The 15,330-nt window shown below is 58.5% G+C and overlaps 4 protein-coding genes across 4 annotated transcripts; 2 read left to right on the top strand and 2 right to left on the bottom strand.

The window, feature by feature from the left end:
• Positions 1-120: 120 nt before the first annotated feature.
• L226DRAFT_573163 (uncharacterized protein) lies at positions 121-1,980 on the bottom strand (the record flags this gene model as incomplete). Its single annotated transcript, XM_067684802.1, has 2 exons — positions 121-1,872; positions 1,927-1,980. 2 exons carry the CDS (start codon positions 1,978-1,980, stop codon positions 121-123), a joined length of 1,806 nt encoding a protein of 601 aa, XP_067532989.1.
• Positions 1,981-3,595: 1,615 nt separating this feature from the next.
• On the top strand, positions 3,596-5,436 carry L226DRAFT_614854 (GroES-like protein). The gene is made up of 5 exons (XM_067686698.1): positions 3,596-4,205; positions 4,294-4,372; positions 4,441-4,639; positions 4,703-5,103; positions 5,170-5,436. The coding sequence occupies exons 1-5, from the start codon at positions 3,943-3,945 to the stop codon at positions 5,293-5,295; spliced, it is 1,068 nt and encodes a 355-aa protein (XP_067532990.1). The 5' UTR covers positions 3,596-3,942; the 3' UTR covers positions 5,296-5,436.
• Positions 5,437-6,338: 902 nt separating this feature from the next.
• L226DRAFT_467011 (GroES-like protein) lies at positions 6,339-7,914 on the top strand (the record flags this gene model as incomplete). The annotated part of the gene is made up of 5 exons (XM_067676020.1): positions 6,339-6,601; positions 6,869-6,947; positions 7,026-7,224; positions 7,303-7,715; positions 7,795-7,914. 5 exons carry the CDS (start codon positions 6,339-6,341, stop codon positions 7,912-7,914), a joined length of 1,074 nt encoding a protein of 357 aa, XP_067532991.1.
• A 1,193-nt stretch (positions 7,915-9,107) lies between these two features.
• On the bottom strand, positions 9,108-12,874 carry L226DRAFT_467178 (uncharacterized protein; the record flags this gene model as incomplete). The annotated part of the gene is made up of 4 exons (XM_067676032.1): positions 9,108-9,407; positions 9,471-9,855; positions 10,067-11,853; positions 11,897-12,874. 4 exons carry the CDS (start codon positions 12,872-12,874, stop codon positions 9,108-9,110), a joined length of 3,450 nt encoding a protein of 1,149 aa, XP_067532992.1.
• Between the last annotated feature and the right edge of the window lie 2,456 nt (positions 12,875-15,330).

The raw sequence follows: 15,330 nt of genomic DNA on the forward strand, positions 1-15,330 counted from the left end.
GATGCACCGATAGCTTCTCCTTGTAACCTACATTGACATTGACAGTTCGCGCGTCCGGCACGTCCAAGCATCCCACACGCACTGATGTTCCGTGCCCACTACGCTTCTGGACTTCAAGGTTCAGATAATCCGCAGCTGCTGTTCGGCATTGATGTGCGCCTCCGAGATCATCCCTAAGCCCCGCACACAGCCAAGACACCGGTGTGTCTCGTCAGGTAAGGGCACGCTCTCGAGGACCATCGAGTTCGCGGTGAGTACCATGGGGATGGAGAAGAGCTTGGGGCGGATGACGAAGGGCTGGAAGAGCACCTTTCCAGACATTCCGGAAGGGAGTTCGGTGCCGTGCCCGCTTACGAGGAGGATGCTCCCCTCGCTTAGCAGGATGGTGCTGAACGAAGCACGATCCTCGTTGCGCCAGATGAACTTCATCGCACTCGCGATATCGCGCAGCCTCCCGACTCCATACGACAGTAGGTATTGCAGAAGTGATCCCAGATCCCCAGCTACAGGCTCAGGCTGGTACCGGTAGTCGGGTTCTGAGAGGAGGTATGCGATAGCCACTCGCGCATGAAGGGCAACATCGGAATCAGCGCGTTCAGCGGCAGAGGCGAAGACAATGAGCAAGTTGTACAGGGCCTGAGAATCGCTTGCAAGGGTCCAAGAGCTGTGTACCATGGGAATGGAGGAGATCGTCGACCACGTCTGGGAATCTACTGTGACGTGCAAACCAGCAGCGTCTCGGTGTATGACCCAGATATGTTCCCGTGCGATATGGGCGAGGATCCCTCGGACGACCAACCCACTGTCGTTCACGAGGATATCGCGGTCGTACTCGACTTCGTAGTCCTTGGCCGCCCATATGTCCGAGACCCTGTCCCCAGGCACAGGGACTCCAGCCCACCCAAAGCCAGGCTGGCCTTGAAGGGGGTTCCCGACGCTGTGGTTCGCAAGGAGCATAGAGAACTCCCTGCGCTGGATCGCCATGACGTTCGCCATCTTGAGCACATTCAGGCGGACGGTGGATAGTGCTTCGCTGTCAGCGCTGAACGCCGTCGGGCGGGCCGTGAAGCGGTAAGTGTAGCGCATCAGGTTGCAGACGAGGGCTATCTTGTCATACTCGTCGCTGCACCCGAGATGGTATACGATGTTGAGCGCATACGACGTCGTCTTGGCGAAGAAGCTGAGGCCTGCCAATACGCCACCGCGGGGAAGGTTGAAGAGGGGAATCGAGCGATCGTAGTGCCGGGCGGCGTCCATGAGGTGCCACAGCGTCTCTGAGGGAACAAGAATCGCGTTTCCTGGATTGGACGCATCGTGAACAAAGAAGACCGTCCGCGCACTGAGCACGAGCTCCTGCGAACACCAGGCACGGCTGAACCACCTCGCGGCCGTCACGCGGCGGACCAAAGCGACGGCATCCCGGGATATGCGGAAGCGCGTGAGCTCACGCTGCTCGTCTGCAGTGAGCGCGATGTCCTCGAGCATTACTAGGGTCGTCTCTGCCCGGGTGTATATGCGGTGCAGGATCGCCACCTGCGCCATCTTCTCCTGCTCGTCGCGCTGATTGATGCAGTGTGTGTCCATCCAGACGGTCACATCAGAACCGACCGTGGCTCTGTGGATATCGACCGCCCGCGCCATGAACTGCGAGAAGTGTTCGGAGTTTACGACGCCACCTGGAGTAACGATCTGGCTGGGGTCATTGCTGGTGCCGATGCGCTCGAAGTTGCGGCTGGGCCAGCAGTAGCTGATGGCGACGTAACGCTGTCCGGTGTAGGTCACCAGCTCGTACGGGATGCCAGGGCTTGCGGACACAAGAACACGGAGTGGCTGATCCTGGAGTTCTCCGTTGTCTTCTATGCCTGCACAGGCCTGCTCCACGTCAGACAGACTCGGACAACCTGGCTTTTGGTACAGTTCACTTACCTGGATGGAGTCAGATATCGAGAAAGAGTCGAGCGGGTCAATTGCCTGAGCCATCTACAGAGCAACAACGATATCGAGATGAGGAGAGAATTGGTCAACAGCTGGCAAAGGCAGGAGTAACACGGGGACACTCACATGTTAAGAGTTAGTGGCGGTCGCCGCCAAGGTACACCCTCTACCCAGAGTCAGTCAAATCCTTCACATATGGCTTCCCACGAGAATCCTACAATTGAATGGTTAGGTCGACTACGATCGCTAGGCCCAATACGTATACGCCGCTTTCATTCACAGATGGCGACGCACGCCGGTCCAGCGCTCGGAGTCTGTATTTCTGCTCATCATAACGCTCAGCACAGGGGTCAAGAGTTAAGAACTGTGACATACACGAGACTTGTCCCCAAGTGGGAACATCGCAAAGGCAGAAAGCCATGCAACTAACTGTATGCGTCGCTTGCACGAATAGGCTCGTGTCATCTGAATCGTCTTTGGGTTACGACGCACTGAATGATCACTGAGATGGTACTAGAGGTCTTCAGCTTCATGCTTCATATGCCTTCGCATGAGTCGGAGGACAAGACGAGAAGTGACTCAGTGAGGGACTCTGGATCTCCGACTCCGAGTCCAAAGATGTTTAGCGCCTGTCCTCCGGGCCGACGAAAGCCGACGATACGTAGCTGCTTCAACTTGCAACACCTTCGACTCGATCGACCACGATGTTGAGCAGACCGAACGCTCGAAGCAACATCTGGACTCAAGTCTCCCTAGATTACTTGCTCGTGCGGCGTGTTGGTTAGCGGCCATCAGCAGTTGAAGCTTGCATGTAAGTTCGAGTCCTCCTTGGAGAGTTCCGCCTATCGTCGTGACTAACCGCGGATAACGATCTTGCCAGTGATCCAACAGGCCTTTGTATGTATCTCATGGTCTCATCAACTTGTACATAAGTGGCTCGTACACGACGGCGACTCACAAATACTCACTTCTTGGTTTGCAAGAGGGCTAAATGTCATATGCCAACACACATTGGTCCAATTGGAATATAAATAGGTCCTACGATAGAAGATCCATACGCCCGTTGTGTTATGATTCTAGGGCCCCGGAAGCTGGGCGTTTCTGTCCCGCGCTCAGAAGGTTTTGGTCCTGGCGCGATAGACTTCCTGTCCGCCTCATCCAAGAAGTCCAAATCTTAATTGACAACTCACCTTGTAATTTTCAAAATCGCATGATATAGGTCCTCATAGCCTAGGAAAAATAGCCAGAAGGTGCCCAGTGGGGTAGGATGAAGTGTGCAGGGCAGCTGACGAAGGAGTGGGGCTGATCTAGGAGACGCTGGCGGGGAATTCGGCGTGTAAGCGCTGGGAAATTAGGTCGTTTGGCGCGGAAGAAGGTCACTTTCATCGAGGCTGAGGAGTTGCTACGGTTGAGCGTACATGCAGCGGAGTATTTTTCCAGGTATAAGATAGTTTATTAGAGTGTACAGAAAGAATTTCAAGAATAACGGAGGCAAAACGGAGGAAATCGAGGCAGGACGGACAGGCGTGCTAACGCGCGAGAGCAGGTACTTATCGAGGGGACCAATGTACTATTACGCCTGGCATATAACCGTTTTGCTCTTGGTTTACCGACGCTAGCGCCCATGGCTCTACACTGCGGATTAGCATATGAAGGATGTCGCGAGAGCCTTCTCGACTAGAGCCTTGATCGCGTCACCGCACAACACTGTCGGCCTACACTCGGGCTTACAATCAGTATCAGCTAGATGCACAGTCCAACGCTGTCGAGCTGTAGCTGGGCGGCTGAATTTCCCTTTCCTCCTCCTCGGTCTACACTCGGGCTTACAAACAGTATCAACTAGATGACGTCCGGACCCCTAGTCTCAAGCCAACTGTGGGAAGGAACACACGATATCCATCCACAACTCCGAGAACGTATTTGAGAAGAAGCGCGAGCCTCCGCAAACCATTGTAGTCACTGACAGCACTCTTCCTCCACATCAACATCTTCTAACATCCACCGAATATGTCCGGCACGCAGAAGGCGCTGTACCTCACTTCCCGCGCAGGGAAGTGGGTCGTCGGCGAGGCACCTATCCCAAGGCCAGGTCCCAAGGACGTCCTCGTGAAGGTCATCTCAACGGCGCTGAACCCGCTCGACTGGAAGATAGTCGACTCGCGATTCTCTTCCTTCATCCCGTCGTACCCCTTTATCTCCGGTACGGACGGGGCAGGGATCGTCGAGGACGTTGGGGCGGACGTCACCAAGCTCACCAAAGGCGATAAGATGTACGTACCTCCAGGTGTCAGTGTCCACGTACTACGGGGTGTGACAGCAACATGCCGAGAATTCATCTGACTCTTTATGGGCATACAGTCTCTTCCCGGGATACTTCAACAACGAACAGGGAACCTTCCAGCAGTATTGCCTCGTCCCGGCCGCGTTCACGGCGAAGGTCTGTCCACTTTCGGTCCATTTGTACAAGCACAATCGTCACTGAGCGATATTGACTCGAATGTGCAGATACCGGACAACATCTCGTTCGACGAGGCTGCCTCCGTCCCGCTGGGCCTGGCCACCGTTGTCCTTGCACTCTACAACCAAGACCCCAAGTCCGACAAGACTCTCCGCCTCACGCCTCCCTGGGCGGAAGGTGGCACGACTCAATTCGCCGGCAAGCCCGCCTTCATCATCGGCGGTTCCTCTTCCGTCGGGCAATACGGTGCGCATCTGCCACTTGCTTCTGTAGACATAACTTGAAATTTTGACAAAACGTACCATCCAGCCATCCAAATCGCCAAGCTCGCCAATTTTTCGCCTATAATCACCACCGCCTCGCCCCACAACACCGCGTTCCTCCGCTCCCTCGGCGCGACGCACGTCGTGGACCGCTCCCTCTCCGACACCGCGATCCTCGCCGAGCTCCCCAAGCTCACCGGCGGCAAGCCGCTCCAGTTCGTCTTCGACGCGATCTCGCTCCCCGACACACAGGTGCTCGCGTACCAAGCGACCGCCCGCGGCGGCACGGTCGTGTACGTCTTGCCCGAGGTCACCCCCCTGAAGCAGGAGGGCGATGGCAAGACGGTGTCACGCGTTGCTGGGAGCGTGCACTTTCCGGGTAACGCGCAGTGTGGGGAGGAGATGTATGCGCACCTGACGGAGTGGCTCGAGAAGGGGATCATTAAGGTCGGTCGCCTCCGTTGTTACTTCACCACTTATTGAGAGGTGCTGACCGCGGGCGCGATTATGTAGCCGAACAGAGTCGAGGTGCTGCCTAACGGCCTCGCGGGTATCCCAGATGGTCTCGCCAGGCTCGAAGCCTCCAAGGTCAGCGCGACCAAGCTCGTCGCACGCCCCCAGGAAACCCCTCAAGCTTAAGGCATGGCTCGTATATTGAACAGGTCGTGTTAGAGTGCACTGTGCAGATCTTATTATGCCGTGTAGTACCGATTGAACTGTTGACTCCCGCTCCAGCTTCTCCATCCTAAGTCGTTCCCCAGGTTGAATAAATTGAACTCGTAATTCCAAGTCGAAAGCTTCTCGAGACAAGTTACAATCACCCGGCGCCTTGAAGAGCTGCGGCAAGGTCTGGTCATGGACTCACGGATAACCCTTGCTCGAATCCTAACATCCTATAGTAGCGCGTTCCCCCGAACTGCATCTCAGATTGAGCTGAACTTTACCTGCGAGTCCAGTATTTGAGAGCTGTCGCTGTGATACAGAGCTGCACGTCTACGTGTGCGCTATCGTGACTCACGAAGACCAGTATGCGCAGTGGAATGAAGCAGCGCTGGAGACAGAGGGTTGAGACTTGCCCGGGGATCCGGGCCGATGGTCCGCCCAGCACTTCGGCTGATCCGCCGCTGGCGGCAGCAAGTTGAACCTCTACGTATTCCTACAGACTGATACCTCCAAGCGGAGTGACACTGCGCTTTACGGCTAACGGTAATGTACGGCGATATAGCGGATGGTCTTGATTGCGATCGTGTACTCACATTGCTTCAATAGTGCGTAGGCAAACCTTTCTTTTGCATCGCTGGCCGCGTACCCAGTCAATCAAATGGCGGAGACTCAATGTACGACTCTCCCTCCTCTTGGTCCTGATCTCTCCTGTCAATGGCGGTTGTACAGGTTTTCCCGACTGGAAACAGATCATGTAGGACGAAGAAGGCTTCTCGTGCAAGTGCTTGGTAATCTCATTCCCAGCACGACGGGGCTTGTCCAATGCACGAGCTCACAACCCTCCTGAATAGATCGTATCCGGACCTCCGTCTATCCGTCCACGTTCCACAGTATGGGAAGCAGCAGAATATCCCACAGCACTCCGCCCGCGCGTATTTCAGCGACCCTCGCCAGGGTCTCGCTGACACCACGGTCCTCCACCTCCACCTCTTCAACATCGCTTATCGTCTCCCAACCAGATGTCTGGCACGCAGAAAGCCCTGTACCTCACCGCGCGCGCAGGGCAGTGGGTCGTCGGTGAGGCGCCGATCCCACGGCCAGGTCCCAAGGACGTCCTCGTGAAGGTCGTATCAGCTGCGCTGAACCCGATCGATTGGAAGCTCGTCGACTCGCCCTTCTCTTCCATTATCCAGTCGTACCCCTTCATCTCCGGCACGGACGGCGCAGGGATCGTCGAGGACGTTGGGGTGGACGTCACCACGCTCGTCAAAGGAGACAAGATGTACGTACCCCTATCCCGGTCACTGCATGCTGCGTGTGCTTCGTGTCCGACTTCAAAGACTCGCACTGCATATGTGACATGCCACCACTTTACTTCGCTTCGCTGCTACTTTGTCCGACGTCACCCTCTTGGCGGAGTAGCGCACTCATATCGTGCGCGCATGGCATGAGGCGTGCGGTCTAGGACAGAAGTGCACGAAGCACAGAAGGCGCAGCAGCATGACGGAACTTCATCTGACTCTCTATGGACGCACTGTGATATGTACAGCGTCTTCCAAGGATACTTCGTCAACGAACTGGCAACCTTCCAGCAGTACTGCCTGGTGCCGGCCGCGATCACGGCAAAGGTCTGTTCGATTTTCGGGAGGCCCGATTGCCCAAGATACATACCAACTAGTATTGAATATTCGTTTTCGGACGCGCAGATCCCGGACAACATCTCGTTCGACGAAGCCGCCTCTGTCCCGCTCGGCCTGGCCACGGTCGTCCTTGCACTGTACAACCAAGATCCCAAGTCCGACAAGACTCTCCGGTTCACGCCTCCGTGGGCCGAAGGCGGGACTTCCCAATTCGCCGGTAAGCCCGCCTTCATCATCGGCGGCTCTTCCTCCGTCGGACAGTACGGTGCGTTTCTTTCCTGCCCGCATCTTGTTTTCTGAAACCTAGGCCCCTGATGTGAACACGCACTCTGTCTCCCCGCAGCCATCCAAATCGCCAAGCTCGCCAACTTCTCGCCCATAATCACCACCGCCTCGCCACACAACACCACCCTGCTCGCCTCCCTCGGCGCGACGCACATCCTCGACCGCGCCCTCCCCACCTCCACGATCCTCTCCAAGCTCCCCGCGCTCGCCGCGGGCAAACCGCTCGAATTCGTCTACGACGCGATCTCGCTCGCCGACACGCAGGCGCTCGCGTACCAAGCCGCGTCCCCGGGCGGCGCGGTCGTGCTCGTCCTGCCCGAGGTCATCCCCGAGGAGCTCAAGAAGTCGAAGGGTGGTGATGGGGTGAGGGTGTCGGGCGTGTTTGGGAACGTGCACCATCCGGATAATAGGCGGTGTGGGGAGGAGATGTATGCGCGGCTGACGGGGTGGCTCGAGAAGGGCATCATCAAGGTCTGTCGCACTCCACCGTCGTTGGTATTTATCACTTTGAGAGAAGGTGCTGATTGAGGGCGCGATCATGGTCACGTAGCCGAACAGGGTCGAGGTGCTGCCTAACGGCCTGGCGGGCATCCCAGACGGTCTCGCGAGACTTGAGGCTTTCAAGGTTAGCGGGATGAAGCTCATCGCGCGTCCCCAGGAGACTCCTTGAGATCGCGCGCGCCCAACGATCCCACTCGCGCCCCGGGCTAGAAGGGGAAGGGACAGGGACAGGGACAGGGACAGGGGGCATTTCGAGGAGAGCTCATATCATGCATGTAGCTCCATCCAGTGGTACCCATCCAGTTATACACTTCGCCATGTCCCATCTTATCGTCTCCGCGGTCGACCTTTCGACCTGGAATACATACGGCACTCCAATGTTGAGTCGAAGAATAACTCCTAACACGTTAGCTTTCAGAATGACCACCGCGGCGCAAACGCCGCGCATTACTCCAGATCGTATTCATATACACACATGTACGATGCGAGGATGGAAGGCCGAGATGGAGCTCAAGACGGAAAGGTCGAGGATGTCAATGAGAGCACAGGCCGAACACTGAGCAAGAGGACGGAGAAGTGAAACTGAGACTGAGTTCTGAGTCGAGTACTGAACGCTGAAACAGGCGAGGAAAATGATTCAGAAGCCCGGGATCAGAAGAATCAGATGCACAGACCAGACTCCAGTGAAGAGGCAGCTACGACGCGACACGGCAGGACACGGCACTGAACACGGATGGAAATGGTACAAACGAAACATTGAAACGAACGAGATACAATAATTACAACGGCAGTGATGTACAGCTCCAGATTTTCAGACTCATGATACTTATACTTGAGACTTGAGACTTGACGTAGTACGTGCACGAAACGAGAGAACTCCTGATCCGATGGGCGATGGCTATGAGAGGGGACGATGGCTATGACGATGAGACGAGACTGAGATGGGGACTGAGATGAAGATGCGGTCAAGGGGGAATGGGATGGGATGGTAAGCAGAGGAGTGAGGGGCAAGATGACAATGACAATGGGCGATGACGATGGACGACGGGCAGCAACAGAAGAAACTGTGTATGTACGGGGATACGAGATACGAGGGACGAGACGGGTGGCAAAGCAGGATATGGCCGAAAGGCATGCATGTATGTGCGGTGCGGTATGTGCAACAAAGTCACCAGTCTCATATGTGCAGCAAGACATGAGAGTGCTCGAGCTCGAGCTCGAGCTCAAAGGGGTAAGAAAGCGAGAGAAAGACAGCCACAGTCCTTTTGCGGTGGTAGGGGGGGGGGGGGGGGGGGGGGGGGGAAAGGGAAAGGGGGGAGGGGAACGAGAGAGAAAAAGCCCTCAAAACCCCACCACGCTCACTCAATGCAGATACTTCTCATTCAGCGCATGCACCTCCTTCGCCAAGAACGGCCAATTCAGCGCACGCGCGAGCTCGTTCCGCATGCGCGTCTTCATCCGCCCCTCGCGCTCCCGCTCGTCCGCCACGCCCGCGACTGCGAGCGCACGCTCCGCGCGCTCCCGCGCGAGCTTGATCTCCCACCCAAGCAGGTTGTACAGCAGCCGCATGTTCGGCTGGATCAGCACCGACAGCCTTCGGGACCGCACGACGAGGTACGCGTCCACCAGCGGCAGCGACAGGTGCTTCATCACGTACGCGATCTGCCGTCGTCGTTTGTCATCAGTCAACCCTCGAAAAAGAAGAGAGAGAGAGAAGAAACGCACCGTAACAGTCGCGCTCCTCGACACCCCCACCCGACAATGCACAAGCACCTTCCCGCCCTCCTCGCGCGCCCGATCAATCCACTCGCAAATCGGCTCCAGCTGCGGCTCCAGCGTGTCGATCCCGTCGTCGCACACGCCCTTGATGTCCAGCACCTTGATCCGCCCCTCGCGCTCCTCGATCCACAGCGAGCCCTGCCCGCCCGGCCCTTTGCCCGGCACGAACTGCGCCCCCGGGCTGGGGAGTGGGCACGTCGGCCCGGTCGCTGGAGCCTGGGGGCCCGCGGCGTTGTCGAGGTGTGGGGGCGGCACGAGCGCGCACTCGCCCACGGAGACGACGTGCGTGATGCCGAGGGCGTGGAGCATGAACGCGTTTGACGCGTGGTTCCTGGACATACACACGCCGGCGGGTTACGGGTTACGGTATACGGGTTACGGGTCACGGTGCAGGACAAGCGGAGAAGGGCGCATGTCGATCGGCGGAGAGAGGTAGAGAGAGTTGGTGACAGTGACAGGGCGAAGGTACGCGAGAGAAGACGGAAAAAAAAAGAACGAAACATGAGAACCAACGACTTCACACAACACAAAAGAACACTCACAAGTTGCCCAGGTACAAGAACGGCAGCACGCGGCTCGGGAAGCTCCCATCGAACCGCGGGTCGTTGAACCACACCTGGTGGTCCCGCCACGGCGGCACCCGCGTCGGCGGCATCGTATGCGCCCTCGGGCGTCCGGGCAGCTGCACCTGCGGATGCTGCACGCCCGCGTCCGCGTCCGACTCGGAGCGCGTCCGCAGCGGGTGCACGACCGCCGCTGGGGCACTCACCCCTGTCGGGATGTCCCCGAGCTCGTTGTCGTTATTGTTGTTGTGGCTCTCGTTGCTCTTGACCACGGGGGGATTCGCGAACGTCACCGATCGCCCGGACACGTGTCCGAGGGACCTGCTCCAGATCCCTGCGTCGCCCTGCAATGGCGATGGGTGATGGTGCCCCGATCCGTGAAGTTGGCTCTGTGCGGCGCGGTCCTTCTCGAGCCGTGCCTCGACGCGTCTGAGCACGCCCAGGTCGCTCTGGTACACGAAGAAGCTGCGGCGCTTCTCGACCTGGAGGGTGAGATATGCCTCTGGGAGCGAGGTCGAGCGGAGGGCCATCAGGATGCACAGCGCGAGGACCGAAGACTCGGTATAACCGTCCGCTGAGTAGATCAAGATCTTCGCGGGACGTGTCCGCAGGGGAACGGGAACAGTTGACGTGGGAGATGTGGAAACAGGGGTAGCTGGTGACGAGGCTGGAAGGAAGGTGGCGGAGGTCGAGCGTACGCGAGTATATGCAGACTGCGGTGACGAGGGAGATGAGGGGAAGAAGGATGTGGGGAACGAGCTTGGTGGCGGAAGGGAACTTGGCATGAAGGAGTTGGATTCATGTCGACTGGAAGGATCAAATGCTGGCCGGGGAGGATGCAATTGTTCGTTCGCAGCCTCGAAGGTAAGAGACCCGTCAACAGGCTGTATGAGTCTCTCGAGGAAGTGGATGAAAGGAAGCAGGGTGTTGACAGTGACAACGGAGGATGCAGGAGAACTGGGGAATGGCAGATGGACAACATGTGATGCATTCGGTGGGGGACGTGGTGGAACGGGATCTTTGGAGTCGACGCCGTCGTTGTCGGATAGACACCGTTCTATCCATCGCTTCTCGAGGATACGCATGTGCTCCTCAGCGGCGCGGAGGTGGGCAGAGGTAGGGAATGGAGCATAGTCATGACACTCGATGCATAGATCGTAGCCGTAGCCCTGGTTGGGGTCGTTTGTCCGCCAGTCGTAAGCGTCGTCATCGTCATCATCACCGCGTATCGTACGCATCCGGATGCGGCGGTCAGGGGGGAGAGGAACGTCGTTGGAGTTACCGAGGAAGATCTGGCCGGCTGTAGGCTCCCAGTGCGACGCCGTGTTGGTACCCGCGAGGGCGTCGGCGTCGATATGAGAGAGAGGGTCGACGATAGAGACAATCTCAGAGGCTTGGGTGAGGTCGCGCATCTCGTCCTTCTCGCGCTGCGTGAAGTCGATCGTGTTCGCGCGCAGGAGGAGGGACATGTCATCGTCCTCTTCGCCGTGCGTGTGTGCGTCGGTACCGTCGGTGTGCGCACCGGAAACGAAGGCGTCCTCAGTACGCACGACGAGGTGTGGGACCTTGTCTGCGAGCTCAGAGGCAGAGGCGTCAAGGACAAAGACGTTATAGGGGATGAGAGCATCCGGAGAGGGACAGCGAGCACGACGCTCCTGGAACTTGATCTCTACTGCCTGCTTGAACTTCTCTGCGACGGCGATGGCAGAGCGGGTCATGCCGCGAGGAGAGTAGACGACAATGTCGGACAATGTGGCATATATTGGCTATAACGAAGGATGAGCAAACAGCTCTGGATGGACATGCAACGGGGAACTGTGGAACAGGAAAGTGCATGCACCAGGATCGAACACACGAGCACGCGGCCGAACGGGGGTGATCTGCGAGACGAATTCGGACCCGGGTGGAGAGACTAGTGTCCGGAATGGCCGGGTAGCGCGATTCGGTGAAGAGGGCCCCGCAACGACCGCAGCTTCCCTTGCACCGGGGGAGCGTGACATGCGCGACAACCCAGCCGAAGGTGTGTAACCCTGCTTCCCCTCCGCACACGCCAACTGTCCGCAGACGCCCTGACGCGAAGAATAAGGCGACACTCACCACTTGGATGCCGAAATTCCTGAGGCTGATCCCGTCCGGGATCTTCGGTTCGACAAAGACATTCGCCGGCGTTCCGTCTCCTTCTGTGCGCGTACGCAGGAGGTCGCGCGCGCGGAAGCTAGAGGTGAGCACCGAGGGCTTGGTGTATGTGGATGACGATGGAGGGAGATGGCCAGCGGTGAGGGGGATGGGACTGGGCGCGACGGGGATCTTCTCGAGTGGCTCAGGCGGGGGGCAGCCGCTGACCATGTGGACGGTCGGGTCGAGTTGCATCGGGACGTCCTCCTCAAGGTCGGTGGGACCAAAGGAGTCTAGGGAGGATGTGGTAGAGTAGTCGTCGTCGTCGTCGTCGAGGTCATCGACGTCACACATGTCGTCGTCGTCATCATCGCACGCGACCCAGACGAGGCCTCTGAAGCGAGGAACGTCGCCGCGCGGGCGGGCGGAGGCGAAGAAGGCGTTCTGCTGCTCGTTGTCGCCTTCGAGGCCGTGGAGGAAGGGGAAGAGGACGTGGTCTGGGGCATGGGTTGTGAGGTATGCGAGGTGCAGCTCGGAGAACTGGTCGGCGGTGAGGGCGCGTATGGGCGGGTGGGGGTCTGGACGGGTGCGGAGGACGGGGAGTGCGTCGAGGAAGGAGGGAGAATACTGGAGACCGTGCACGGTGACGGAGTCGTCCTCTGGTTGGTGCATGGCTCGGGGCGTGGTGGATGAGAGAGGGAGATAGAGAGCGAAATAAGGTTGGAGGTAGAAGAGACAAGAGGCGTATTGGGCGTGATGGGAGACAGCTTCCTGCGTGACAGCGTAAGGGCAGAGGAATTGGGCGTGACCGGGGCAGGAGAGATGGTTGTCCGCTGGAATGTCCCGCTGGGATGTCCTCCGCTTTGGCTTGGACTCGGACAGTCTAAGGCGCAGCTGAGGTGAGCGAGGGTCGAGTCGGTATACAGTAATGCTGTCCATTTCATATTTCGATCCAGATCCCCGATCGCCCCTTATCTCGTCCCGCCTCCCGCCCCCCGCCCATTCCTCGCCGCCGCGGCTGCCCAGCTCCCCTGCGTCCCGCCTCCTGTCTCCCCGCCGTCGCCCGGGAGTGAGCAGAGAGATGAGCCAGAACAACGGCCAGCGCAGGCTCAGGCTCCCATGGCCACCCGCCGTCTCTGTGGACGGTGCTTCTCTCTCGCACGGACTCACCCCATGACCGCCGTTCTTTGCCATTCCCGTCGCGACCCACTGTCCTGGATACAGGCCCAGGCCGTCCGTTCTCCCGGATCCTTCACACCCCTTTCGGGGTAGCCTTGGGCGGTGTCTACCCCATCACGCCACCCACTTTACCGACTCTGGAACGCGCGCCTCCGCTCGTCCAGATTTGCCACCGAGCTCGCTCCGTCACTATGCGTCATCCCTCTCCGTGACCGCCTCGCTGCGCCCGCCCAGCCCACCCGCCGTGCTCTCGCTGCCCGACGCACGCACGCATCTGCTTCTGCAAAACTGCTCCTGTCGTCGTACGACGCGACGCGCACTGCACGGAAGACGACGCGCCCGCGACACGCACCGACGCACGCAAGACGACTGCCACAACGATCAGACCCTCGCTCAGATGATGCTCCTCTTCCTCTCCACTTTCGTCCTGCGGCCTGCCCTCTTCACGCCCACACGCGAGGCCCGCCGCTCCACGTCTCCGGCCTCCTGATGATCCTCCCCACCTGGATCCAAGGACTACTCGAAGTATGGAAACGCTCCGCCGCCGTCGCTCTGCCTGACGACCGACTCCATCCCATCCTCCCGCAATTCTCCCTCCCCCTCCCGCGCCCCCGCTTGCGCAGATGCCCGACCGCCGTGACGCCCCCTCCCCAAGAAGCTGATTCGCATGTCAGGGACGTCGCAGGCTGGGAAGGCGGGGGAGCGTGCCAGGCAAGTCGGCGTGTTCATCATCTCATTCTGTGCATCACTTCCGCTCTTCTAGTCCTGGTCCCTGGGTCCTGACAGCAACCAGCGAATCGCCTTGCTCTCGCTCTCTGATACGACCGACTCCGACGCGCTGCGGACGCGGATCACGCAATAGTCATTCATGTTCATGTTGGCCGCTCGAGGTTAGAAGCGGACGGAGAGCGGATGTGCGCCTCATCGCTCAGCGCCGCCCCAACGGTGACGACAACGGTGGGTGTACCCGCTCGCTCATATCATATCATATCATATCTTCCCTGGGCCCTTGGCGGCTGCTTGCAGGGCCACCATAGGTCCGTATCTCAGACTCTAGTGACCGGCTTCGAAGAGCCTCGAGGTTCGGAATCGTGGGCACCCACGCAAAATAATGCTACCCTTAACGCCACATACAGAGAGCTTCCATAATGCTGGCGTATCGTCCTCTGCCGCCGGCCATTGGGTCGCCGATCGTGCCTCTATGTTACTGTATCTCACTGATTCTCAAGTGCGTGTTCTGTCTGCGTAGTGTTTCCTTCTTCTCTTTCCCGTCGGGTAGCTTAGGTCGTCGACCCCCCGATGCATTGCTTCGACACGTTGAGCCAAACTCACACTCACGAATGCCCGCATGCGCGTATAAGTACTTACCTGGGCTGGAAAACAATTTCGAGTAACTTATTGATATCTGTTTTGGAAACCCTAACCCATCCCCTAACTCTCAAGGATCGTCTGTCCCTCTCTTCACCCACCGTGTTCCTGCAGCCTGTGTTGGTCCATACCCTAACCTTCCAGCTGTGAGAGCTAGGGTAGGTCGCTAACGTGAACGTGCTGGACTATTTTAGGACGAGCGACGGACTCCCACCCCGTACCAGCTGAAGACGTTTCCAGGATGGGAGTTCTTGTTCAACGAATGCAAGGCCCCGGTGGTTTATATTTTAACTCGGGTCCAACGATCCCGCCCCCCAGCGCGCAATTGCTCGCGCTGCACGCGACGGCGGCGCAGGTCACACATGTGTCAGGCGCTGCGGGCATCTTGGACCGATACGAGAGATCACCGAAGACGACAAGAACAAAGACGGAAACGACTCCATGGGGCGGGGCGCAGGGACAGGGACAGGGACAGGGCTGTCTGTGAGCGGGACGGACACGGCTGCGAGCCACGTTGGGTATTTCCGGCTTGTGCGGGCTCGCTCTGAACTGAGTGCGCGCCGCTGCGACGAGGAAGACGA

The sequence above is a fragment of the Lentinus tigrinus genome (genome assembly GCF_003813185.1).
Source record: "Lentinus tigrinus ALCF2SS1-7 unplaced genomic scaffold L226scaffold_23, whole genome shotgun sequence".
Classification (NCBI taxonomy): Eukaryota; Fungi; Basidiomycota; class Agaricomycetes; order Polyporales; family Polyporaceae; genus Lentinus; species Lentinus tigrinus.